Raw genomic sequence first — 27,544 nt, forward strand, 5'->3', positions numbered from 1 at the left:
AAATCCTAAAGGGATTGGACAGGCTAGATGCAGGAAGATTGTTCCCGATGTTGAGGAAGTCCAGAACGAGGGGTCACAGTTTGAGGATAAAGGGGAAGCCTTTTAGGACCGAGATTAGGAAAACTTCTTCACACAGAGAGTGGTGAATCTGTGGAATTCTCTGCCACAGGAAACAGTTGAGGCCAGTTCATTGGCTATATTTAAGAGGGAGTTAGATATGGCCCTTGTGGCTACGGGGGTCAGGGGGTATGGAGGGAAGGCTGGTACAGGGTTCTGAGTTGGATGATCAGCCATGATCATACTGATTGGCAGTGCAGGCTCGAAGGGCCGAATGGCCTACTCCTGCACCTATTTTCTATGTTTCAATGTTTAAGGAAATCGAGGATCCATTTGCACAAGGATGTATTGAGATTATTGATTGGTTTTGAGGAGATAGATGATAGTGTTGAATATAGAGCTGTTGTCAGTGAAGAGCATCCTGATATATGCATCTTCACTGTCCAGATGTTCCAGGGCTGAGTGAAGAGCCAATGAAGTGGCATCTACTGTTGACCTGTTATGACAGTAGGCAAATTGGGGCAGATCCTAATTGCTCCTCAGATAGAGTTGGTTTGTCTCATCGTCAATATCTCAAAGCATGTAGATGTAAGTGCGACTGGACAATAGTCATTGAGGCAGGTCACCATGTTCTTCTTGGGCACCAGTATGATCGAATCCTGCTTAAATCATATGGGTACCTCAGACTGCCAAAGCAAGAATTTAAAAAATACCGGTAAATGCTCCAGCCAGTTGATTAGCACAGGTCTTCAGTACCCAGCCAGGTACATACATTGTCTTGGCCAAATGCTTTCCATTGGTTCATCCTCCTGAAGGATGCCCTCATGTCAACCTCCAACTGAAAGCACAGGGCTGCTGGGAGCTGTGGGTGCTTGTGAGGGTGCTTCCATGTTCTTTTGGTTAATGCAAGTGTAAAAAAAAGCATTGTGAAATCTTGTTGTCACCTGTGTCACTTGGTTTTGCTTTGTAGGAAGGAATAGAATTCAAGCCCTGCTATAGCTGTTGAGCATTCTTCTGTCATTCAAGTTTGGTTCAGGATTGTCACGTCACATGACCTTCTGGAGGTTGTACATGGACCTCTTTATCTACCGGCACCAATTATGAGGTTATATAAATGAGGTTTTGTTGATGCTCATATCTGAGTGTGGCCTCAGAAAATATGTAGTTGTATAGTTTACTTAAAACTTGTCAACAGTAGTTATTTGCAAGCTAGCACAGGTTAACCTGATATGTGAGTTAATTCATTTAACAGTGTTGAAGATTGGGTCAAATGTAGTCCAGCTGGAATGCCTGCCTTTTGTGACAAGGGTGATTTTTCTGTTCCTGAAACAAATTGTGTTTTTCAGAGAAGGCATCCAGATTTATGCAAAAGAAGTCCAATTTCTGACAAACTAATTGTAAAAAAACAAGCAGCAGAAATTGAAAGGACTCATGGAAGGGGAAGAGTGAAGGTAAGTCAACAATATTAAGTGCTCATTATTAGGGGAAGGGAAATCTGTGACAGTGTGAAACTTATTGCATCCGCTTGGATGGATGCTACTTTTAATGAAACCGTATGATTTATGACCCTGACATCCTACCTGATCTTGTGCCTCCTGACTTGAGCACACAAGTGGTAGGTTATTCAAGCTCTTCTAGCAACTCTGCCATTTATCAGTGTTTATTATCTGTATCAGTGCCACTTTCCTGTACTAATACTCAAAGTTCAAAGTAAATTTATTATCAAAATACATATATGTCACCATATACAACCCTGAGATTCAAGATTCAAGATTCAAAAAACTTTATTGTCATTCTAACCATACATCAACTCTGCAGGGCAGAATGAGACAGCGTTTCACAGAGGCAGTGCAATTCATAACATAACAATTGCAACACTAAATAATAAACATAACAATATATAGTAAAACACAACAGCCACATTTTCTTGTAGGGAATGGCAAGAAGTACAAGAAACAGATTAGAATCAATGAAAGACCACATCAACAGGATGAACACCAATGTTCAAAAAATAATCATCGAACTGTGCAAATACGGAAAGAAGGGGGGGGAGGGAATAAATAATAAACAAGTAAATACAGGAATAAATAAATAATGTGTAAATATCGAAGACGTGAGAAGAAGAGTCCTTGAAAATGAGTCCAGTTCAGTGGGTACAGTTCAGTATTGAGGCAAGTCAAGTTGAGTGAAGTTACTCCCTCTGGTTCAAGAGCCTCATGGTGGGGATTAATATCTGTTCTTGAACCTTGTGGTATGGGATCTATGACTCCTGTACTTCCTCCTGATGGCAGCTGTGAGAAGGGAGCATGGCCTGGATAATGGAGACTCTTGATATATATTGCTTTCCTGCAACAATGCTCCTTGTAGATGTGTTCAATGATTGGAATGGCTTTATCCATGATGCATTGGGCCATATCCAATACTTTTTCTCGCTCTTCCAGACAAGGGTGTTGGTGTTTCCATACCAGGAGTGAGGCAACCAGTCAGTGAACTCTCCATAAATCATCTATTGGTGTTTGACAAAGTTTTAGATGACATGCCGAATCTTCGCAAACTTCTAAGGAAGTAGAGGCGCTGTTACACTTTCTTTGTAATGACCCTTACCTGTTGGGCCCAGGACAATTCCTCTGTCCCTATTTTTCATTCCTTTAATATCCAACCATATCTCTGTCTGTCTTGAATTTACTGCACTATTGAATCCTCACAGCCACACTGGGTAGAGGATTCTGAAGATTTGCTGTTTTGGATAAAGTACCACCTTTTTTTCTCCTATCCTTCCTTAATGGCTGACTTGTTTTGCAATTGTGATACCTGACCCTGGGGTCCGTAAGCAAAGGAAACTGTTAACTACATTTTCATTTACATTTTCAAAGCACTGTAGGAATTTTGTATGCTTTGGTGAAGTCAGTGAGTGCCCAGTCTGCTTAGTTTCTCTTCTTAGAATAACCTCCTCTCCAGCCCTGTTGCTCCATTTTTCAGAAATCATTCTAGTCTTTCTGCATTGTGCTTAAATTCTTTTGCAAAGAAGGCCAGGGTACGACTTGCCTTCTTAATTAGGTGCTGTATCTATGTGTTAACTTTTTCTGTCTTTGTGCAGAGACAGCCTTCTGAACACTAATCCCTTTGCATCTCTCCTTTCAATCTTTGCCTTTTTTAAAATTACCAGAATAGAATGCCTTGCATGATTGCATGTTGTATTCTACTCTCTCCCAATTATTTTGCCTGTCTGTATACCCTGGAGGGCTCCTAATTTCTCCTCACAATCCACACTGTCACTCAGTTTTCTACTTTTATGAGCTTGGATATATTGCATTCTTGCCTTATCCAATTTATTATTGTAGACCAGGGGCTGGCAACCTTTTTGCCTCTGTGGGCTGGATTGCGTATTAATGAGCGGATGATGGGCCAGATAAATGCCATAAAAAACTTGAAATATGGGAATTATACATTTAAATACATCTAGTTATGTTTAGCCTCAAATTAATGCATAACGCATGCTAGAAAATCATTTGTGCTTAACCAAGGATGCCAATTAGTAATCAAAGAACTCAGTTTAGTTGCAGTTTATTTCAATCAAGGCATCTTTTGAATCTGTTAAAAGGACACAAAGAATCTTTTAAACATAAAACGTATGAACATGATGAATTGAATGGTGGTAAATTAAGTATAATATAATTTTTAATGCAAACAGTCAATAAATCAGTATGAAACTTGATGCTGTTTGTTGCTTGAAAGCTTCTCAATATTGGGGGTCAGACTTATTGATGCCAAGAGCAAGACATTATCCAGATGAGCATCAGTCAATCTTGTTCCCAAATGGTTCTTGGTGTGTTTCATTTTTGAAAATAATTGCTCACACAGATAAGTGCTGCCAAACAATGATGCCATCTTTTTTGCATGGTCCACATTCTTTGACAGACTCTCCATCTTAAAAAACTTCATCTTTTCTGCAATACGTTTTGAGACTTCGTAGCTGGCACTGGTATTTCCTTCATTTTCACTGCTTTTCTTGGCAAAAAATGACGTTTGTTTTCTGAAACTAGCCTTCATTCGCTCAACTTCATCTTTCCTTGCTTGTCCAGTAAACTTGTTAAAATTTCCAGTACACCTTCACAGCAACATTTTCTAGGCAAATGAGACAAACTGGTTTCCCAGCTTGCTCGATGAAGAAGTAATCTAGTGTCCAAGTGTCTTGGAAATTTCGGCACTCATTGTCTACCTTCCTGCGTTTTGCATTCATTGCCATTGGAATTTTTTCTTCGATTTTATTTCGAAACAAAATTGAACAAGTATTGTAGCACAAGTAAATATCTGGATATTTAGCGTGGATTTCTTGTTAAAATAGTGACACTGTTTCTGTTTACAAATTTGAACAGTCCCATCTGAAAACCTGTGTGTGCACGAAGAGTATCTAATACATATTAATAGGGTAGTCTGCCTTCCCGTCATTCATATATACCAGTGTTTGGTTTGGAACAAAACGGAACCTGTGGTCGCGTGAAACACTCAGAATAAGGAAAAATCGTTCGCCGGCTGTTCAAAGTACCTTCGCGGGCCATTCAAAGTACCTTCACGGGCCGGATCTGACCCGTGGGCCGTAGGTTGCCTACCCCTGTTGTAGACTCTGAAGAGCCCACTTCACTGATCGCTACAGTATTTAAATAGTATCTAAAAATTACCTATTTCTTTGAACAATGTATTTTGACCATTCTAATAATGATTGATTTACACCAGTACGTGATTACCAGTCCCATGTGTCACAATTTTTAAAAACTTCAGATATTGTGTAATAGCCAGAGTGCAGAAATACCTTACATTTAAAATTCACTTCCTTGTGGTCAGATTTGTGCATTGTCTTTTAACCATAAGACATGAGAGCAGAATTGGACCATTTGGCTGATCATGGCTGATCATAGCTGATCCCTTTTCCCTCTCAGCCCTAATATCCTGCCTTCTCCTTGTATACCTTCATGCCCTGACCAATCAAGAGTCCTTCTATCTCTGCTTTAAATATACATAAACTTCACAATCTCTTCGACCACCTCTTTCTGAACCCTGAGATGTACATCTTCTGGTCCAGGTGACTTATCTGCCTTCAGACTTCAGACCTTCCTGTTTCCCAAGAACCTTCTCTCTATTAATGGAAGCTTCACACATTTCATGACCACTGACACCTGGAACTTCCACCATACTGCTAGTATCATCCACAGTGAAGACTGATGCAAAATACTTATTCAGTTTGTCCACCATTTCATTGTCCCCATCACTACCTCTCCAGCATAATTTTCCAGAGCTCTGATATCCATTCTTGCCTCTTTTACACTTTATGTATCTGAAGAAACCCTTGGTATCCTCTTTAATATTATTGGCTAGCTTACTTTCGTATTCCATCTTTACCTTAATGATCTTTTTTTAAATTTTATTTTTATTTGGATAAGGAGTTCACAATTATCATGTACTTTTTTCACACATATAACCTTTTCCATTTTTTTATATGTATAAAACTACAATTATTTATACATTCTTAAGTACACATTGAGATGATATAAAAGCAAAATAAACATTTAAATAGATAATTATGTACTGTGGTAAATCTAACCTATTAGGCTAAGTAATGAAATTAGTTGTTAAGAAAAATGGTAATAATAGTTTCCATACAACCCTTCTGGACCATTTCCACTGGTCCAAAATGTTGCATACAAGCCTATATACCAACCATTGTAGGTGTTTATATCCCAATTTGTTCGTGCTTGTTCCTGCCCGCAGACATAATTATCCAATCCCTATGTACTTATTTACTTAATTTTTTCATTTTTTTTTTATCCCTTTCCCAAATCTTTCCCTTTACTTGTGATAATTCTCTATTTTCCAAAAAAAAACAACAAACATTTAGACTAGGGGTGCTTACGTTAGCAATATTACTGTGTTGATGAGAAGAGCAATATAAATCATTAGGAGAGTCATCTAAAGTCTGCTCGCATTGGGGTTATATATTCAATCCATTTATTCCAGATTTGATAAAATGTTTCTTTTTGAGTTCTCAGGGAGTAGGTCAACTTTTCCATTTTAAATATTTCCAAGATAATTTCGTACCAATCTTCTAATGTAGGTGGTATTGGATTTAGCCATTTTCTAGTGATTGATTTCTTACTTGCCGCTAAGAGGGCTTGCAGCAACTTTATATCTTCCTTCTGTTCAAGGAACAATACATGCCCCAAATAGAGCGTCTCAAAGTTCAGAGGTATCTGGGACCTAAGTACCTTAACTAATGTCAAAATAGACTTAATTTAGGGCAATCCCAGAAAATATGAAAATGATTTGCCTCCTTGGAGCCGCACCTTCTCCAACACATCACATTTGTATCTTTATATTTTTCCTGATATGGGGTCTTGAAGTATCTTATAATGTTTTTCCAACAATGTTCTCTCCAAGTCAAAGAATTAGTCGAGGACCATTGAAAGCTGCAGATTTTCCCCCAAGCCTCCTCTGAAAGTACCAACCCCGCTTCTTTCTCCCACTTCTCTTTAATATACAGTGTATTTACATTTTTAGCATGGGAGAGTGCATTATATAGGCGAGAAACTGATTTACTAGGTATTAAACTGCAAGCCGAATTCAGAATCTTGAAAAATTCTAATTCTACTGTTGATAGGTCTGTATATCTACAACTCTGGTTAACATAGTTTCGTATTTGAAGGTACCTAAAAAAGTCATTATGTTCTAGGCCATGTTTGTCCTGCAGGATTTGGAAACTTTGTAATACTCTTTTATCTATAAATGAGAGGTAGGTTGTAAGACCTTTCTTTATCCATAGCTCAAATCTTTTATCTCCTCTGTTGGGAAAGAATTCGGTATCATATGCACACCATCTAAAGAGTTTTAGCATGTTATTAATTCCACATGAATTAACCACCTTCTGCCATACTTTTAATGTAAGATTTATCCAAGCATTATTAAATTTTTCCAACTGGGCCATCAATCCTTTGTCAGCTATTGAGGCCTGAAGAGGAAAACTGTCAACTAATCCAAATTCTATTTCCTTCCCTCTAGCCTTATATTCCCTATTACACCAATATAACAGAGGGGTTATCTGTGAGGCATAAAAATAATTTCTCAGGCAAGGAAGAACCATACCTCCTCTTTCCTTCCCTAACTGTAAGGTGTTATATCGAATTCTAGGTTTCCTTCCTTGCCAAATGAAGCGGGAAATCCATTTGTCCCATTCCCTGAATTGATTATCATCCACCTCCACTGGTAAAGTACGGAAAAGATATAATAACCGAGGAAGAATATTCATTTTTATAGTATTTATCCTTGAATTTAAACTTAAAAAGGGGATAAGATTCCATCTATGCATATCTGCTTTTATCTCTGAGATTAATGGCCCATAATTTACCTGTGACAGTGTTGAAAGATCCTTCGGCAGGGTTATTCCTAAATATTTTAATGATTTAGCTTCCCACTTAAGATCGTATGTATCCTGCAATTTTTTGGATGGTGTATAATTTAGGGACATAACCTGCGTTTTCTTTACATTTATTTTATAACCTGATATTTTCCCAAAGTCATCCAACAGTGTAAACAATCCTATAAATGATTTTTCTGGTTCACTCAGATAGACCAAAACATCATCTGCGAATAACGCCACTTTCTGTTCAATCCCTGCCACCTTGATACCTTTTACGATTTCGCTCTGTCTTATTAGTTGGGCAAGTGGTTCAATATATAGCGCAAAAAGGAGAGGAGAAATTGGGCATCCCTGTCTAGTGCCTCTCTCTAAAATGAAGGAGTCAGAGAGGTCCCCATTTATCTTAATTCGGGCTGTTGGGCTGTCATACAGAGTCTGAATTACTTTAATAAACCTTTCTTGAAAGCCGAATCTTCCTAACACTCTGTATAGGAATGCCCAACTAACCGAATCAAAAGCTTTCTCAGCGTCTAATCCTACTACCATTGTCTCTGTCTCGTTCTTATTAACCTGTTCTAATATGTGCAGAGTTCTCCTTATGTTGTCCTGTGTTTGTCTTTGTTGAATAAATCCAGTCTGGTCTAAATGGATTAGGCCAGGTAAAAGCTTTTCCAATCTGCGTGCTAATATGTAAATAGTTTGTAATCTAAATTAAGAACACTAATTGGCCGATAATTGCCACATTCTAGTTTATCTTTACCCTCTTTAGGAATAACTGAAATAATCGCTTCTCTCCAGGAAGGTGGAGTTTCTCCTCTCTGCAAGATCCAATTAAAGGTGTTAAGTAGTAATGGGGCTAACTGTGTCTTCAGGGACTTGTACCACTCTGAGGTAAACCCATCAGAACCCGGGGACTTTCCAGCCTTTAACCTAGAGATGGCCACGTTCAGTTCTTTGACAGTTACTGGTTCTAATAAACTTTCATTTTGTAAATCTGTAAGTTTAGGTAGATCTAAAAAATTCAATACACTGTCTATATAGGGCTCACTGAGGGCCCGGGGTTGGGAGTACAACTCTCGATAATACGTTTCAAAACTCTCTTGAATTTTCCCTATTGTACTCTCCACAAGCTTTGTCTTTGGATTATTTATTTTATGAATTGTATTGTCTGCTTGTTGTTTTCGTAATTTATATGCTAATAATCTAGCTGATTTACCTCCTACTTCATAATTCTTTTGTCTCAGGTAAAGAAAATTTCTTTGAGTTTCCAATGTATAAATATCATCAATTTCACTTTGCAATTTCCTAATTTCCTGTTTTCGATTTGAATTACTTTTGTTGCTATCTCCAACTTGAAGTTGTTTTAATATTCCTTGAAGGTCTGCTAATTTTTGTGCATTGATTTTTTTCATATGAGTAGTAATGGAAATAATTTTCCCTCTCAGTACAGCTTTCAATGTATCCCATAAAATCACTGGTGATGTTTCTCCCGTGTCATTAAGGTCTAGATATTCTTTGATTTCTCCCCTTAATCTCTCCATTACTTTTGGGTTATTAAGTATATGTGAGTTTAGCCTCCATAGTGTTTTCCTCATTTTCCTTTCCAGGATTAGAGACATAGAGACTGGGCTATGATCCGACAGATCAATTGTTGCAATATTACAGTTTTTTATCCTGAGTCTATCTGTATTAAAGATAAAGAAATAGTCTATCCTTGAATAGGCTGAATGAGGGAAAGAGTAATATGTATAATCTTTACTAGTAGGGTGTAATTCCCTCCAGACATCTATAATTCCCAACTCCTCCATCAATGAATTCACTTTCCGAGTCAGAGGTTTATTCTGAGTAACTATTCTTGAAGAATCTAATATAGGATTTAATCTAATATTAAAATCCCCTCCACAAATTACTACCCCTCGAGAACTGACCATTAGGTCAAAAATGTGTCTATAAAATGACCATTCACTACCTGGAGGAGCATAAACATTCAGCAATGTTATTTCTGTACCTTCTATTCTTCCTGTGATTTTTACAAACCGTCCTTCTTTGTCTCTAGTCTCTGAAATATGTTCATAATTAAGAGTACTTGATATTAAAGTAGCTACCCCTCTTTTGTGACTCAATTTATATGATGAATAAAATACATGCTTAAAGCCCATTCTTTTTAATTTTCCATGTTCAGATTGGCTCATATGTGTTTCCTGGAGGAAAGCTATTTGTGCCCTCTCTTTTTTCAATTTAGACATAATCTTATTTCTTTTAATTGGATTCAAAACCCCATTAACATTATAGGAAATTATTTTTACCAATTCAGTTTGCATTTTTCTCTAGTAGAAAAAAAGCACTCTCCTTTTCTAACCAAACAGTAAGCAATCCCTTCTCAACAGTAAACCAAGACATATAACCACACCCTAGACATTTCTGAACGTATAACATTTGAAAATTTTCCCCGACTTCCCACAGTGAGGCCTGAGCACCGACCCGCCTCAGTTCAGAGGGATAACCTCCATCTTCACCCTGGGTTAGAGGGCCCTCAGCAGTTTGAATAATCATAGAGAATTTTCTCCTATTTATGTCTCGACCATATTGCTATCATTCAAGTTATTCCGCCTAGATTATTTTCAGTACCAGTTTTCATTTTACTTTTAAGTCCGATTTACTCTTTTCAGTCATTTCTCTTAATTAATCTGTATTCTCTGTACATTCGCGTCTGAATATTTGCAGTTTTTCCTTGTAGTTTGACACTCTGCTTCGTGTGGAGCGTCCTCGCCCCACTAACTGCCACGACTTCTGCCGAATCCTCTCCAGTAGCGACTCCGGTTGGGTGATAACTTTAATAGGTAGTCCCCGGTCCGCCAGGTCTGACGTTGCCTCCTCCACCGTAGCGTAAGTTTTTGTCCCTTCGTCGTAAAAGACTCTCAGCCGAGCTGGATACAGGGTCTGGAATCTGATGTTGTTTTCCTTCAGGACTCTCCGTGTTTCCGTATATTCCTTCCGTCTGGCAAGAATCCCCAGTGCGTAGTCGTGGTCTAAACTGATTTTACAGTTGTTCCACATGAAACCTTTCTTTTGCCATGCTCTTTTAAGCACCTCTTCCTTCGTTCTGTAACTGAGAAATCTGATCAGAATCGATCTGGGCTGGGTGCCTGCCGGAGGCTGTGGTGCCAACGCACGGTGAGCCCTTTCTATCTGTAGGTCTTTTGCGGCCGGTATATCAAGGTTCTCTCTAAGCAGCTTCTCCACGAAGGGAATCATCAATCCGGGTTTACCTTCGGTTCCTTCGGGAACTCCGTAGATCCTCACATTTTCCCTTCTCGAGCGGCCTTCTTGATCTATTAGTTTCCACTGGAGTTGGTCTTGTAGCTTCAGCATTTCTGCTATCACCTCCTCTGCATTTTGTAGCTTCTCTTCAATTCCAACAATCCTCGCTTCGGCTTCATCTATCCGCGAGTTAGTTTTTACTATTTCTCCTTTAATATCTTCCAGCTGTTTGCTGTTATCTTGTCGGAACTCGCGAATCTCTCCGAGAATCAAAGACAAAGTCACCGATTCCCCCTCATTATCTCCGTCCTGGCTTGCCGTGGGAGAGCTAGGCCCTTCGCCTTGCTGCATCTCTTTATGTTTATCAGCCTTCAGAGCGGACTTTTTATTCTTGTTCTTAGACATCATCCTTGCCCCTTTTATTAATATAGTTATGCAATATTAAGTATTTGTCTAAATTCGATTTTGGGGCAGTTTACCTTCTTTTTTGTCGAGAGACCTTTTCCTTACGCCGCCATTCCCTTGATGACCCGGAAGTCCGTCCTTAATGATCTTCTTAGCTGCCTTCTGTTGGCATTTGAAAGCTTCCCAATCCTATGATCTCCCTTTGGCTATTATGTTGGCTTTGACGTCTCTTGTTGACCCCCAAACATTAGTAAGGTGTGGTCTACAAGTTACAACAGCAGACAGAAAATACACGTCAAAAGGGCAATGTTACAATAGTCGTGGGATTCAATATGCAGGTAGATTGGGAAAATCAGAAGCTAAAGTCAGAGGAATCTGTATTACAGTGGAGTAAGGGGCCAGAATTGATGGAAAAGAACACTGGCAGAGATGACAGCAGAGCAGCAATGACTGGAATTTCTGGAAACAACTTGGAAGGCACATTGCAACTCATCCTATTGACTGCAATTTTGCCCCATCATCAGCCCCTTTGCTAGGAGTCTTACTACATATTGCCTCTGTTTGTAATCCAACTACCTCATCTTCAGCATGATCACACCGGTTCCCATCCCCCTGCCAAATTATTCAGTTTAAACCCATCTGAGCAACTAGCTGATCTGCCCGCAGGGATATTGGACTCCCACGGGTTCAGGTATAACCCGTTTTTTTTTGTACAGTCATATCTTCCCCAGAACAGATCCCAATGATCTATAAATCTGAACCGCAGTCCCCTGCACCAATTCCTCAGTCACGCATTCACTTGCCAAATCATGCTATTCCTACCCTCACTGACAATGTGGCACAGGCAGCAATCCAGAGATTATTACCCCGGTTGTCCTGTTTCTCAGCTTTCTACCTAACTTAATAAAGTCTCTCTTCAGGACCTTACTCACCTTGCCTATCTCTGAAATCAGTGCCAATGTCCACCAAGACTTCTGGCTGCCTACCCTCAGCCTTGAGAAAGCTATGGACCCAATCCAAGACATCCCTGATCATGGCACCAGGGAGGCAACGTATCATCTGGGTGTTTCTATCGTGCCCACAGAACCTTGTCTCTGTTCCTCTGACTAAGGAATCTCCTATCGACATTGCAGTCAGTCCTCTTCACCTCTCTGCTCTTCTGAGCCCCAGCACCAGGCTCAGTACCAGAGACCTGGTCACTGTAGCTCCCCCCGATAGGTCGTCCTTCTCAATAGTATCTAAAGTTATTTACTTATTTTTGAGGGGAATGGCCACAGGTGTACTCTACAGGGACTGTGCATTTCCCTTCCTTCTCCTGACAATCACCCAGTTACCTGTCTCCTGCAACCTAGGGGTGACTACTCCCTGTAACTCCTGTCTGTCACCTCCTCATTCTCTTGTATGAGTCGAAGGTCATTGAGTTGCAGCTCTGGTTCTTTAGTATGTTCTCTCAGGAGCTGCAACTCGAGACTGGAGGTCTCGCAGACTTCCCACATCCCACGCAGAGTAAAAACACTGTCCTGGAGCCCTTCTCACTAATCTGCTATACTCTTACAGATGAGGAATGAATAAAGAGAGAGAGAGAGAGAAAAAAAAACTTGCAAGACAATATACCTCACTTGATGAGACAGTGCCACTCTAAACACTGGCACACTCCAAACGAATGGCTGCATCACTTGCACTTTAATTATTCTTATTGGCCCTTTCTATTGAACTTCTCTTGATGATTGGTCGGCCCTCTACTCCGAAAAAAACTGCTGTCAAATTTTGCCTTCAAAATCTCAATCACCGCCCTGATTTAAAAAGTAGCTCTTTTCACACACCCCTGGTGTGGATCGTCTAATCCTTTCCCATTTTTGCCAGTGCTCTATCCATGTTAGTGCCCACAGAAGGCAAAGAGTGGTTGTAGACGGGTCACATTCTGCATGGAGGTTGGTCACCAGCGGTGTGCCTCAGGGATCTGTTCTGGGACCCTTACTCTTCGTGATTTTTATAAATGACCTGGATGAGGAAGTGGAGGGATGGGTTAATAAGTTTGCCGATGACACAAAAGTTGGAGGTGTTGTGGATAGTGTGGAGGGCTGTCAGAGGTTACAGCGGGACATTGATATGATGCAAAACTGGGCTGAGAAGTGGCAGATGGAGTTCAACCCAGATAAGTGTGAGGTGGTTCATTTTGGTAGGTCAAATACGATGGCAGAATATAGTATTTATGGTAAGACTCTTGGTGGTGTGGAGGATCAGAGGGTTCTTGGGGTCCGAGTCCATAGGACACTCAAAGCTGCCGTGGAGGTTGACTCTGTGGTTAAGAAGGCATACAGTGTATTTGCCTTTATCAATCATAGAATTGAACTTAGGAGCCGAGAGGTAATGTTGCAGCTATATAGGACCCTGGTCAGACCAGACTTGAAGTACTGTGCTCAGTTCTGGTTGCCTCACTACAGGAAGGATGTAGAAACCATAGAAAGAGTGCAGAGGAGATTTACAAAGATGTTGCCTGGATTGGGGAGCATGCCTTATAGGAATAGGTTGAGTGAACTCAGCCTTTTCTCATGGGAGTGACGGAGGATGAGAGGTGACCTGATAGAGGTGTATAAGATGATGAGAGGCATTGATCGTGTGGATAGTCAGAGGCTTTTACCCAGGGCTGAAATGGTTGCCACAAGAGGACACAGGTTTAAGGTGCTGGGTAGTAGGTACAGAGGAGATGTCAGGGGTAGGTTTTTTTTACTCAAGAGAGTGGTGAGTGTGTGGAATGGGCTTCTGGCAGTGGTGGTGGAAGCGGATACGATACGGTATTTTAAGAGATTTTTGGATAGGTACATGGAGCTTAGAAAAATAAGAGGGCTATAGGTAAGCCTAGTAATTTCTAAGGTAGGGACATGTTCGGCACAACTTTGTGGGCCAAAGGGCATGTATTGTGTTGTAGGTTTTCTATGTCTCTACCATGGCTGTTATCTTGTTTAGCAGCCTCGTGTGTCAAAGGCCTTCTGAAAATTCAAGTGCACAACACCAACCAATTTTCCTTTGTCTATCCTGCTTGTTATTTCTTCAAGTAATTCCAACAGATTTGTCAGGCAAGATTTTCTCTTAAGAAAACCATAATGACTTCGGGCAATTTTATCATGTGCCCCTAAGTACCCCGAAACCACATCCTTAACAGTTGACTCCAATGTCTTCCCAATCAGTGAGGTCAGGTTAACTGGCTTATAATTTCCTTTCTTCTGCCTCAGTCCTAACCTTGAAGAGTGGAGTGAAATTTGTAATTTTCTAGTCCTCCGGAACCATGCCAGAATCTATTGATTCTTGAAAAGATCGTTACTAATGCCTTCACAATCTCATCAGCTACCGCTTGGAGTGCAGTCCATTTGGTCCAGCTTTCATATCTATCCTCAGACCCTTCAATTTCCCAGCACCAATTTCCAACTGATTCTGTTAGAGAATTTAGTACTGATCAAACACAAAGTAAGCAAAGACCTCAAAACTAGTTACTACTTTTATTTCGTAAATTCACAGGGAGCTGTTCCTCCCAACGGAAGGTTACAATTCAAGTTTATACAGTAAATCCCGTCACAGTAGGTCAGCTGGTCTGCAGACACTGTTTCCGCAATTTACACAACATTAGCACCTATATAATTGGTTACTCATTGATCAGAGTGCCAAACAATTTGTTAATCATGTTGCCTCTCAGACAATTAGCACCTATACAGTCAGTTCCTCAGTGATGATGTGATCTATTGTTAGTTAGTACAAAGAAGATAGACCTATTCTGTTGTCTTATATCATGCGCTCCACACGATTCTGTGAACCCCCAGTCCTCAAGCTTAATTTTTACTCCACAAGTAGCAACAGCACTCAGTTCTGCCTATTGACACTCCTGAACCGGCATACTACTAGTCTCTTCCACAGTGAAGAATGATGCAAAATACTTTTTCAGTTCGTCTGCCATTTCCTTGTCGCCGTTTACTATCTCTCCAGTGTAATTTTCCAGCAGTCCAATATCTACCCTCGTCCTTCTTTTACTCTTTACATATTTGGAAAAAACTTTTGACATAATTTTCAATATTATTGGCTAGCTTATATTTCAGCTCTCCCCTCCCCCCCACCACCTTATGGTTTTTTTAGTTGCCTTCTGTTGGTTTTTTAAAAATTCACAATCCTAAACTTCCCCTAATTTTTGCTCTAATGTATGCCTTCTTGTTTGCTTTTATATTGGCTTTGATGGATGAATCATCCTCTCTTTAGAATACTCGCTCTTCATTTTTGATGTATCTGCCCTGTGCCTTCTGAGCTCCCAGAAACTCCAACCATTGCTGCTCTGCCATCATCCCTGCTAGTGTCCTCTTCCAATCAACTTTGGTCGGCCTCTCTCTCTTGCCTTTGTAATTCCCTTTACTCCACTGTAATACTTTATACTTTATTGTCACCAAACAATTGGTACTAGTATGTACAATCATCACAGTGATATTTGATTCTGCGCTTCCCACTCCCTGGATTACAAATATTAAGTATAAAAAATAGTTAAAATTAGTAAATATTAAAAATTTAAATTATAAATCATAAATAGAAAATAGAAAAATGGAAAGTAAGGTAGTGCAAAAAAACGAGAGGCAGGTCCGGATATTTGCAGGGTTCGGCCCAGATCCGGGTCAGGATCTGTTCAGCAGTCTTATCACAGTTGGAAAGAAACTGTTCCCAAATCTGGCCGTACGAGTCTTCAAGCTCCTGAGCCTTCTCTGGGAGGGAAGAGGGACGGAAAGTGTGTTGGCTGGGTGAGTTATGTCCTTGATTATCCTGGCAACACTGCTCTGACAGCATGCGGTGTAAAGTGAGTCTACGGACGGAAGATTGGTTTGTGTGATGTGCTGTGCCGTGTTCACAATCTTCTGTAGCTTCTTTCGGTCTTGGACAGGAGAACTTCCATACCAGGTTGACCTACTGTGACTGGATTTACTGTATGATACTGATACATCTGACTTTAGCTTCTCCTCCTCAAATTTCAGGTTGAATTCGATCATATTATGATCACTCTTACCTAACGGTTCCATTACTTCTTGCTCCTAATCAAGTCTGGTTCATTACACAACACCTGGTTCAGAATTGCTGATCCCCTAGTGGACTCAACCACAAATTGCCCTAAAAAGCCATAACAGAGGCATTCCACAAACTCTCTCTCTTGGGATCAAGCATCAACCTGATTTCCCCAACCTATCTGCATATTGCAATTCCCCATGACTAACCTGATGTTCCCTTCTTGACATGCTTTTTCTATTTTCTGCTGTAATTAGTTGACCACATCCTGGCTACTGTTTGGTGGACTGTAAATAACTTCCATCAGGGTCTTACCCTTGCAATTTCTTAACTCTACCCACAAGGATTCTACATCTTCCGATCCTATGTCACCTCTTTCTAAAGATTTGATTTTATTTTTACCAGCAGAACCACTCCTCTTCTGCCTACTTGCTTGTCTTTTTGATAAATTGTGTATCTTTGGATATTAAGCTCCCAATTACAATAGTCTTTCAGCCATGACTCCGTGATACCCATAATGTCATACCTGCCAATCTGTAACTGGGCTACAAGATCATTTACCTTATTTCGTATACGGATTTCATTCAATATAACACCTGTATTTGTCCTCCTTTTCAATTTTGGCTATCTTTTACACTGTAACCCATCCCACTGATTGCAATTTGCCCTATTTTCTGCCTGTCCTTCATGATGGTGTTACTATATACTACTTCTGCTTGTAAGCTAACTTCCCTATCCCGAGCCTTACCAATCTGTTTCCCATCCCCTGCCAAATTAGGTTTAAACCTCCCTATTAGCTCTAGCAAACCAGCCTACAAGGATATTGGTTCCCCTCGGCTTCAGGTGTAGCCTGTCCCTTTTGTACAGATCATTCCTTCCTGAGAAGAGATCCCAATAATCTATGAATCTGAAACCCTACCCCCTGCACCAGTTCCTTCAGCCAGGCATTCATCTGCCAGGCTATCCTATTCTTGCCCTCACTGGCAGGGTGCACAGGCAGTAATGCAGAGATTGTTACCCTGGAGATCATGCTTTTCAGCTTTCTACCTAGCTCTCCAAATTCTCTTCTTTCTTTTCTTTCCTATGTGATTGGTAGCAATATGTACCAGAGTCTGGCTGCTCACCCTCCCCTTCTTTAGAATAACATGGACTCGATCTGAGACCATGGAAGGTAACATAACATTTCGGTGTCTATCTTGTCCACAGACTACTATCTACTCCTTTAACTATGGAATCTCCCATCCACAGCACAAGATGCAGTGTCAGAGACCCGGTTGCTGCTGCAACCCCGGTAGGTCTCCTCTTTGCCACCCCCCCCCCCAAACAGGATCCAAAATGGTACACTTGTTATTGAGGGGAATGGCCACAGGAGTGCCCTGTACCAGCTGACTATTTCTCTTCTCTCTCCTGACAGTCATCCATTCACCCGCCTCCTGCAACCTTGGGGTGACTGTTTCCTTGTAGCTCCCATCATCTCTTCAGTTTCTCTTGCAAACTGAAGTTCATCGAGTTGCAGCTCCAGTTCTTTAACATGTCCTTTGAGCTTGATGCACCTGGTGTAAGTGTGGTTATCCAGGAGACTGGAGATCTCCCTGAATTCCCACATCTCATACCAAGGACAAAACACAGCCCCTGGAACCATTCTGACTGCCCTAACTATACACTTAGAAATGAAGAATGTAATGTCATTTTCCGTCTCTATCATTGAAATTATCTTTATGGATGGTTTTCAAAATGAAGTTTTTCACTCTCCTTCAGTACTTGACAATAATAAATCCATTTACCAATTTACAATCCCAATTATTATTTTTTATTGTTTCAGGTATAGATACAACCACTGTCATGTTTACTAGTTGACTTTTCAATTGTGTAATATTCTTGCTTTATGCTTAGTTTTAAAAAGAGCAGTTATTCTTCACTATCCCTAAATTTTGCCTGTTAATATTTGTATATAATGTAAGGAGATAATCTTTCATATATAAATGTAAGAAAAACAACTTCCCACTAACGTTTTTCAGATCCACCATGATTGCCAGATTCCCTGCCATTAGCAACCTGAAGTTTTACTGCTCCAAACATGCATCAGTTCCATGGCCATCTCAAATCAGTGAGATCTGAAGCATGGTGTCTTTGACAGAACCCAAGAACTAATTGAAAGAACAAGTTGCTGAAAATTAGGTGGTATTTTTTGGCATGCTTAGCCATCATGATGCCGCTGAATTGGGATCAAGCTGATAAATAATTAGTTCAGATTACAATTTTAAAAATATAATTGGTAATTGATTGGGTTGCAAAATACAGCAGTACCAATGAAAAGATTCTGACATTTTATCAGTGGGCTGAAATGTGGTGCCCCTGAGGATTAACAGAGGTGAAGGATGTAAAATTAAAGGAATGATTGAACTGGGAAGGGCAGCTGTCCATATTACCTAAATTTTGTTTTGCGAAAGGCAGACAAGGAGCTATGTGGATGTTTATCATCAACTTCAGTAAATTTGACATTTCATTAGAATAGAATAGATTAACATCGTTTCTTCTTCAAAGTTTTTTTTTTAATTTCCAGGTGATCCGAGATTATGATACATGTCCACCCAGTAAGAGGACAGCTGAAGCAAAAGATGGTAAAATGCGACATTCGCTGTTTTTGCTTTGAACAGTAAGAAGCATGAAAAATCTCTGAAGTTGTCAGAATGTTCCTTTATTTAGAGACAGTTTAGTTCTTGTGACCAATCTCACAACATGTGCCATCTCCCTGTACCAAATTATTCAAGTTTTACATAATTTTTAGAACAATTGATAATACATTTATGCTTTCCTGAACCTGTACTTTTCTGAGATTCATTACCCCCTAGGTAAAGAAATTCCTCTTCATCTCTGTTCTAAAGGGACAGCATTCTATTATGAGAGTGTGCCCTATGGACCTCGACTCTCTCACTATTTGAAACATTTTCTCCAGATCTACACTATGTAGGCATTTTAATATTCAGTAAGTTTCAATGAGATCCACTCTCATTCTTCTGAACCCCAGTGAGTACAGATCTGGAGCCCTCAAAGCATTAACCCTTTTATTCCTGGAAGGATTATTACAAACCCCCTCTGGATCCTGTCTTAATACCAGCACATCCTTTCTTAAATATGAGGCCCAGAACTACTCACAATGCTCCAAATGTGGCCTTAGCAATGCCCTATAAAGTGTCAGCATTACATCCTTGCTTTATGTTCTAGTCACAAAATGAATTTCTTTTACTTAATAGTCTTGAAATGTTGCATTTGCTTTCCTTATTACAGACTCGACTCACAAGTTAATCTTTGCAGAATCTTGCATTAGAACTTCCAAGTCATTTGCACCTCTGACTTCTGAATTTGCTCTGTTTAAGAAGAAGTCTATACCTTTATTCCTTGTACCAAAGTGCATGCCATACAGTTCCCTACATTGTATTCTATTTGCCTCTTCTTTGCCCATTGTCGTAATCTGTCCAAGTCTTGCGGAAGATTCTATGCAGGCTGCCTTTATTCCCACTCTTTGCCTCTTGCCAGTCAGTCAATCTCCTGTCAACGCAAGTATCTTTCCTGTAATACCATAGGCTCTTATCTTGTTTAACAGTTTCATATACAGTATTTGAAGCAGTCAAATGCTTGGCATATACTTTATTGAGAGAGTAAGTTTTAATTATTTGAAAGCATGTGCCCTCTTTTTAATTTTAGAAAGCCAGCTGCAAGACATGGAATACTGTAGTTTTGACCAAGATCAGAGAACCTGCATGGGAACCTCTTCCTCTTCAAGTCATACAGATAGAAAGCTGTATGCTAGCCCAAGTTCCAAGCCTCGTAGTAGAGTAACTTGCTCAAAAAGTAGGTTTGTCTATGGCATTTTACTGTCTCCTGACTCAAAGTTAATTACAGCTATATTGTGTCACAAAGGAAAGCCTGCTATCGTAGATCGTTATGAATTTCCTGTCTTCGTTTGTTTAGTGCAAATCTGAGAATTTTATCAAGCTATATATTCATATTTGTCAGAAAATGCTGTAAACCATTTTAGTAGGTCCTGGTCCTGCTTATCCCAATGACTGAACAAAGGCTAAAGCATTGACAATGCTGAATAATTTGGAATAGGTTAACTGCTCAGTATTTCTGTATGAATATTCTTTTCCAGGTGAAGATGGTTTCAAATTCTGGGATTGTTGGTAAACCAATTGTGTATACATTTCTCTGATATTAAATGTACCTGTTGAAACATATTGAAACCAGTTATTTATTTTTAATTGTCTACGACTGTACATACCCAGCTAGATTTCATAGGATGAAAGGTTTTGATTGGTTCAATATGGGATTGTTTAATGATTCTGTTTCTGCTGTGTAGCATGCATACAGTGCTGTGATTTCATGTTCTAGACATTTCATTATTTGGGTCCACAAGACATTGGGGTAGAATTAGGCCACCTGGCCCATCGAGTCTGTTCCGCCATCCATGGCTGATTTTTTTCTTCTCCTCCTCAACCCCAGTTCCTGGTCTTCTCCCCATAACCTTTGATGCCATGTCCAGTCAAAAACCTATTAATATCTGCCTTAGATACACCCAATGACCTGTCCTCCACAGCTGCATATGGCAACAAATTCCACAAATCACCACCCTTTGGCTAAAAAAATTTCTCCATATCCCTGTTTTGAAAGGGCGCCCTTCTATCCTGAAGCTGTGCCCTCTTGTCCTAGACTCCCCTATCATGGGAAACGTCCTTTCAACATCTACTCTGTCTGTGTCTTTCAACATTTGGAAAGTTTCAATGAGATCCCCCCTTCATCCTTCTGAATTCCAGCAAGTAGAGACCCAGAGCCCTAAAATGTTCTTCGTATGATAACTCTTCCATTCCTGGAATCTTACTTGTGAGCCTCCTCTGGACCCTGGCATCTTTTCTAAGATGAGGGACCCAAAACTGTTCACGATGCTTAAGGTGAGGCCTTACTAGTGCCTTATAAAGCCTCAGCATCACATCCTTGCTCTTGTATTCTAGACCACTTGAAATGAATTCTAACATGGCAGTTGCCTTCCTCACTACCAATTCAACTTGCAAGTTAACCTTTAGGGTGTTCTGCACAAGGACTCGCAAGTCCCTTTGCATCTCAGATTTTTGGATTTTCTCCCTGCTTAGGAAATAGTCCACACATTTATTTCTACTACCAAAGAGCATGACCATGCACTTTCCAACATTGTATTTCATTTACCACTTTCTTGCCCATTCTCCTAATCTGTTCAAGTCCTTCTGCGTCCTACCTTTTTCCACAACACTGTTTGCTCCTCCACCAATCTTCGTATCATCTGCAAACTTCGCAAAAAAGCCATCTATTCCATCATCTAAATCATTTATATACAGCATAAAAAGAAGTAGTCCCAACACTGACCCCTGCGGAACACCACTAGTCACTCGCAGCCAACCAGGAAAGGATCCTTTTATTCCCACTCGCTGCCTCCTACCAATCAGCCAATGCTCTAACCATGTTAGTAACTTTCCTGTTATACCATGAGCTCTTAACTTGGTAAGCAGCCTGATGTGTGGCACCACCTGGTCACTATCAGGTAGAGGGTAAAAGAGCCTTAGGATTCGCAGCACCGGGTTTGGTCTTCAATCGCATTGAAGCAAAGTTCTTCTTCCCACCTGATCCTAACATTATCTGCTGATCTATGTGACAGAATAAAATGCAGCAGCTGCAATCTTTCCAAACTGTATGAATATCAAATTTGAGTTCAAGGTTCAAAATTCAAAGTAAATTTTATTATCATAGTGTGTATATATATGTCACCATTTACAATCCTGAGAATCATTTACTTGTTATACTCAGCAAATGTGTAGAATAGTACCTGTAATAGGATCATTGAAAGATCAACCGGAATGCAGAAGACAGCAAACTCTGCAGATGCAAATATAAAGAAATAGCAATGAATAATGAGAACATGAGATAAAGAGTCCTTAAAGTGAGATCATTGGTTGCTGAAACATTTCAGTGATGAGGCAATTGAGTGTTGTTATCCCCTTTTATTTAAGAAGCTGATGGTTGAGGGGTAGTAACTGTTCTTGAACCTGGTGGTTCAAGTCCTGAGGCTCTTTTATATTCTACCTAATGGCAGCAACGAGAAGAGAGCATGACCTGGGTGGTGGTCACCTCTTGATGGTGGAGGCTGCTTTCCTATGACATGTAGATGTGCTCAATAGCTGGGAGGGCTTTACCTGTGGTGTACTGGGCCGAGTCCACTAGCTTTTGTAGGATTTTCCATTCAAAGGTGTCGGTGTTTCCACACCACATCGTGATGCAGTCAGTTGTCTCCACTACACATGTATAGAAGCTTGTTAAGTTTGGTGATTTGATGAATCTATTCCTAATATGTTCTACTGTGATACAAGAGGTCCATGATGTAATACTGAAACTATATGACATTATCTGGACTTATGCAGAGATGACTTCTATGAACACTGTCCCACAAAAATAGGTGAATAGTAAAGAGCAAATCAGTTAGATCTGCCTTTGTGCTGGTTCCAGGGAATGTTGCCAAAATTGTGAGAGCTATTACAGATTGGTCAAGCAACAGCCTGAAATCATATTCCTGGAATCGTACATGACAGTCAACATCCCAGACACCATTTCCATCACTGAGTATATCCTGTCCCACTGACAGGACAGACCCAGTAGAGGCAGCAGTTAAGCAGTATGCATTCAGGATCTATAAAACCATCAATCCCATCATTCAGTTCATTAATGTGTAACTTGACAAGACCCCTGCGGAGAGCACTTGTCACTGATAGCAAACAGAACAGGCCCCCTTTATTCACACACTTTGCCTCCTGCCAGTCAGTCAATCTCCTGTCAATGCTAGTATCTTTCCTGTAATACTATAGGCTCTTATCTTGTTTAAAAGTTTCATATACAGAATTTGAAGCTGTCAACTGCTTGGCATATACTTTATTGAGAGAGTAGCTTTTAATTATTTGAAAGCATGTGCCCTCTTCTTAATTTTAGAAAGCAAGCTGCAAGACATGGAATACTGTAGTTTTGACCAAGATCAGAGAATCTGCGTGGAAACCTCTTACTCTTCAAGATGTACAGATAGAAAGCTGTATGCTAGCCCAAGTTCCAAGCCTCGTAGTAGAGTAACTTCCTCAAAAGGTAGGTTTGTCTATGACATTTTACTGTCTCCTGACTCAAAATTAATCTATATACTACTAAAACTCTCATACTCTGTCTGTCTGTTGGTGACCTCCAATTAGCGCAAACGGTGCAATACAGTGACACTTTTTTTTTGGCTAAGTTGAATTATGCGCTAACTTACAGATTGCAGGCAAAGTTCAGGATTATATATTCATATATAAGGATCAGAGACAAACACCAAACAGCAGAAGAGATGAAGAGACGGGGGATGAAAGGGCTGCACATCTCCAGAATGAGAAAAATAGGCACAGAAGGAGGAGAGAGACAAGACAAGAGAAGAGACAAAGAAGCTGAGAAATGCACGTATCCAGGATCAGAGACAAAGATCAAACAGCAGAAGAGATGGGGGATGAAAGGACTGCACATCTCCAGAATGACAACGAGAGGCACAAGGATGGCAGATAAAGCAGAAATGATGCCATCAAAAGTGTCCTTCGTTAAACAAGGAGGAGCTGTATTTGCTTTGCTGCACGTCGTTCTTCTTTAATAAACTGAGGTTTTCTACTTCAGTTTCCAAAGCAAAGTGATACCAATAGCATTCAGGAAAATTTAATGTTCATTCTGGTCACATCAGACTGCACTACCCTTCTGTCAAAGGGTGCCCCAGCGGGTCACCCCGTTGTCTTTTTACAGCTATATTGTGCCACAAAGGAAAGCTTGCTATTGTAGATCGTTATGACAGGTTCCCTACCTTCGTTTGTGTAATATAAATCTGAGAATTCCATTAAGTTATATTTTCATATTTGTTAGAAAATGTTGTAAAGCAATACTGACTCATTTTTGTAGGTCCTTGTTTTGCTTAACCCAATGACTGAACAAAGACAAAGATTTTCATTGATTAAAAATGCTGAATAATTTGGAATAGGTTAACCACTAGGTATTTCTGTGTGAAATAAAGACAGAAAAAAACCTTAGACTCAAATCTCATTGTTACCCTTTGCACAGTTACTTAGTGAGTAGCTGAGGGTTCCCAATTATTTTTATTTTTATTTCAGATTTCCAGCATCTATAATTTGTTATCGAATATTCATTTCTGGGTGAAGATGGTTTCAAATGTGTTGGTCTTAACTTTTGCCCTGGATTTTCTTATCCGAGAGTCCGGGATGCTCGTAAAACCAGTTGTGCCTGATATTTATTTTTAATTGTCTGTGACTGTACATACCCAGCCAGATTTCATAGGATGAAAGGTTTTGATGTGATTGTTTCAATATGGGATGAAACAATCATATGAAAGAAATCAGTGCTGTTTCTGCTATGCAGCATATGTGCAGTCTTGTGGTTTCATGTTCTAGGCATCTTATTTTTTGGGTGCTCTTTGTTCTTCTCCTAGCTCGGTCTTCAATCTCATTGAAGCAAAGTTCTTCCTCTCACTTGATTCTCTGGTTATATGCTGATCCATGTGTTATAGGCTGTGACAGAAAAAATGCAGCACCTGTCATCTTACCACAGGATGTAAATACCAATTTTGAGCTGCTGAATCTATTTTACTTTGAACTTTGAAATATATTCCACTATGATAGGTGTCCATACTATAATACTGAAACTTTAGTAGTCAGAATGAACAGTCCTGGGAACCATCAACATTGACTCCAGGTCTCATGAATTCTCACGGCATCACATTAATCTCGGGCAACGAAACCTGGTTATTACCACCTACTGTCCTTCCTCAGCTGATGAATAAAGACTACGCCATACAGAATACCACTTTGAGGAAGTACTGAGAGTGGGAAAGGCTCCGGATGTGCTCTGGGTAGGGGACTTGAATGTCCATCACCCATAGCTCAGTAACACCACCACTGACTGAGCTGGCCAAGTGCTAAATAAACATTGCCATTAGATATGGTGAGAGAACTAACACGAGGAAAAGGCCTACCTGATCTCGTCCTCATCAGTCTGTCTATTGCAAATGCATCTGTCATTGACGAGTCCGAGTGATCAGCATGTAGTCCTCATGGACACAAAGTCTGATTGTGTTTGTTGCACTACTACTATGCTAAATGAGGCAGACTGAACAGATTTAGCAACTTTGGACTGGGCATCCACGAAGTGCTGAGAGCGGTCAGCAGTAGCAAAATGCTACTCAACTACAGAATCATAATGTTCTGTGGACCAGTGTTTCTCCTGCTGTACCAAAGAAGGAGACTTTTATCCTGCTTCAAAGAAGGGTGCAGGAGGCCAGACCTCAAGCAGCACTGGCAACCTGAGAATCGGGAATCAGCCTGGTGACTCTACGTTCGTGGCGAATAACACAAAAAGCCTGCAATAGATAGAGCTAAGCAGTTCCACAGCCAGTGGATTTAGATCTGTGCAGTCTTGCCTCATCTAGTTGTGAATGGACAGTTAAACAGGAGGCGGCTCCACAGATATCCACCTTCTCAGCAAGCGGGGAAGCATACCTCCTTGGTGCAAAGGAGAAACTTCTGCTACAAGTGCCAAGTAGATTATCCATCTTGCTCCTACTAGTGTCCCTGGCACAATAGTGATTCACTCTGTGGCAAAAAGGCATTGAATGAAGCAAATACCATGGGCCTGGCAATAGTATTGAAGACTTGTGCTCCAGGACTTGCTGCACCCTTGCCCAAGCTGTTCCTGTACATCGACCCAACAATGAGGAAAGGTGCTTAGGTATGTCCTGTCCATAGGAAGTAGGATAAATCCAACACAGCCACATCGTCTACTCTCAGTGATCATCATGGAAAGGAAAATCAATAGGGCTATCAAGCAACACCTGCTAAGCAACCATGTGCTTACAGAGGCTTCATGTGGATTCCACTAAGGTCACTCAACTCCTGACCTCATTGCAATCTTGGTCCAAACGTGGAGTAAGAAGCTGAACTGCAGAGGTGAAGTGAGACTGACTGCCCTTGTTATCAAGGCAGCATTTAATTGAGTGTGGCATCAATGTGGGGCCATGAATCCTGTAACAAGTTCAATCACCATGTAATTCCCCCCATTTCTGTCCACATCTACAAGAGTTGAGTCAGGAGTGAAAATGAATTCAGACCGTGTTCCAGGAACAGTGCAATTTCAACAAAACTCAAGAAGAAGCACAACACAGTACAAGTTGCACTCCCTGACAGCACTTTGGGTATACCCACACCTCAGGACTGCAGCGGGTCATGAAGTCAGCTCGTCACTCTTCTCAAGGGAAATTCAGGGTGGTCAATAGCTTATTGACTCACTATGTGAAATTCGCATCCCTTGAATGAATGAATAAAAACATCCTGATTGCAGTTTAATTTTCTGTCTCTGCTGGCAGCACTATTAACAGTAGAACTTCAGCCGTATATTCTCTTTAAGCTTGAATACCAATGAAGAACTGATGGCAGAGTAACGACAGCAAATGCTGGAAATCTGAAATAACATTGTCGGAAACTATCAGGTTCAGCAACTTTTGCGGAAAGGTTAACAGTTCTCATTTCAGGTCTAAGTCCTTCAGTTTTGGTTGTTGTACTGAAAGATGAATGAGATTGCACTGGAGAAAGTGCGGAGAGATTCGTCTTGAAATGTTCTAATTCAGACCATTACCAGGTATGAATTGCGGCGGGCCGTTTCAAAGGCGAAGAGACAATTACGAATGAGGTTGGAGGTGACATCGGATGCATGGCAACTCTGGCAGGGTCTGGAAGACATTACTTCCTACGAAAGTGAAACCCAATAGCGTGAATGGCAGTGATGCTTCACTACCCAGATGATCTCAACTCCTTTTATGCCTGCTTTGAAAGGGAGAACACAACTGCAGCTGTGAAAATTCCTGCTGCACCTGATGACTCTGTGATCTTCATCTCAGAGGCCAATGTTAGGCTGTCTTTAAAGAGAGTGAACCCTCGCAAGGTGGAAGGTCCAGATGGAGTACCTGGTAAGGCTCTGAAAACCTGTGCCAGGAGTATTCAAGGACATTTTCAACCTCTCACTGCTGGGGGCAGAAGTTCCCACTTGCTTTAAAAAGGTAACAATTATACCAGTGCCTAAGAAGAATAATGTGAGCTGCCTTAATGACTATTGCCCGGTAGCACCCACATCGACAGTGACAAAATGCTTTGAGAGGTTGGTCATGACTAGACTGAACTCCTGCCTCAGCAAGCACCTGGACCCCTTGCAATTTGCCTATCGCCACAATAGGTCAATGGCAGATGCAATCTCAATGGCTCTGCACATGGCTTTAGGCCACCTGGACAACACAAG

The 27,544-nt window shown here is 40.5% G+C and overlaps 1 protein-coding gene across 8 annotated transcripts in view; it reads left to right on the top strand.

Annotated features, from left to right (window-relative positions):
* Positions 1-27,544, top strand: part of LOC134344314 (uncharacterized) — a 150,436-nt gene that overhangs the window by 71,065 nt on the left and 51,827 nt on the right. For 6 of the 8 annotated variants that reach the window (XM_063043869.1, XM_063043868.1, XM_063043867.1 and 3 more), the window contains 4 exons: positions 1,404-1,508; positions 18,726-18,783; positions 19,868-20,014; positions 23,171-23,317. In XM_063043869.1, the coding sequence (XP_062899939.1) occupies positions 1,404-1,508; positions 18,726-18,783; positions 19,868-20,014; positions 23,171-23,317 (457 nt within the window). The remainder of the gene's footprint in view (positions 1-1,403; positions 1,509-18,725; positions 18,784-19,867; positions 20,015-23,170; positions 23,318-27,544) is intronic. The other 2 variants (XM_063043870.1, XM_063043871.1) reach the window with 2 other exon arrangements.

Source organism: Mobula hypostoma, chromosome 3, assembly GCF_963921235.1.
Source record: "Mobula hypostoma chromosome 3, sMobHyp1.1, whole genome shotgun sequence".
NCBI lineage: Eukaryota > Metazoa > Chordata > Chondrichthyes > Myliobatiformes > Myliobatidae > Mobula > Mobula hypostoma.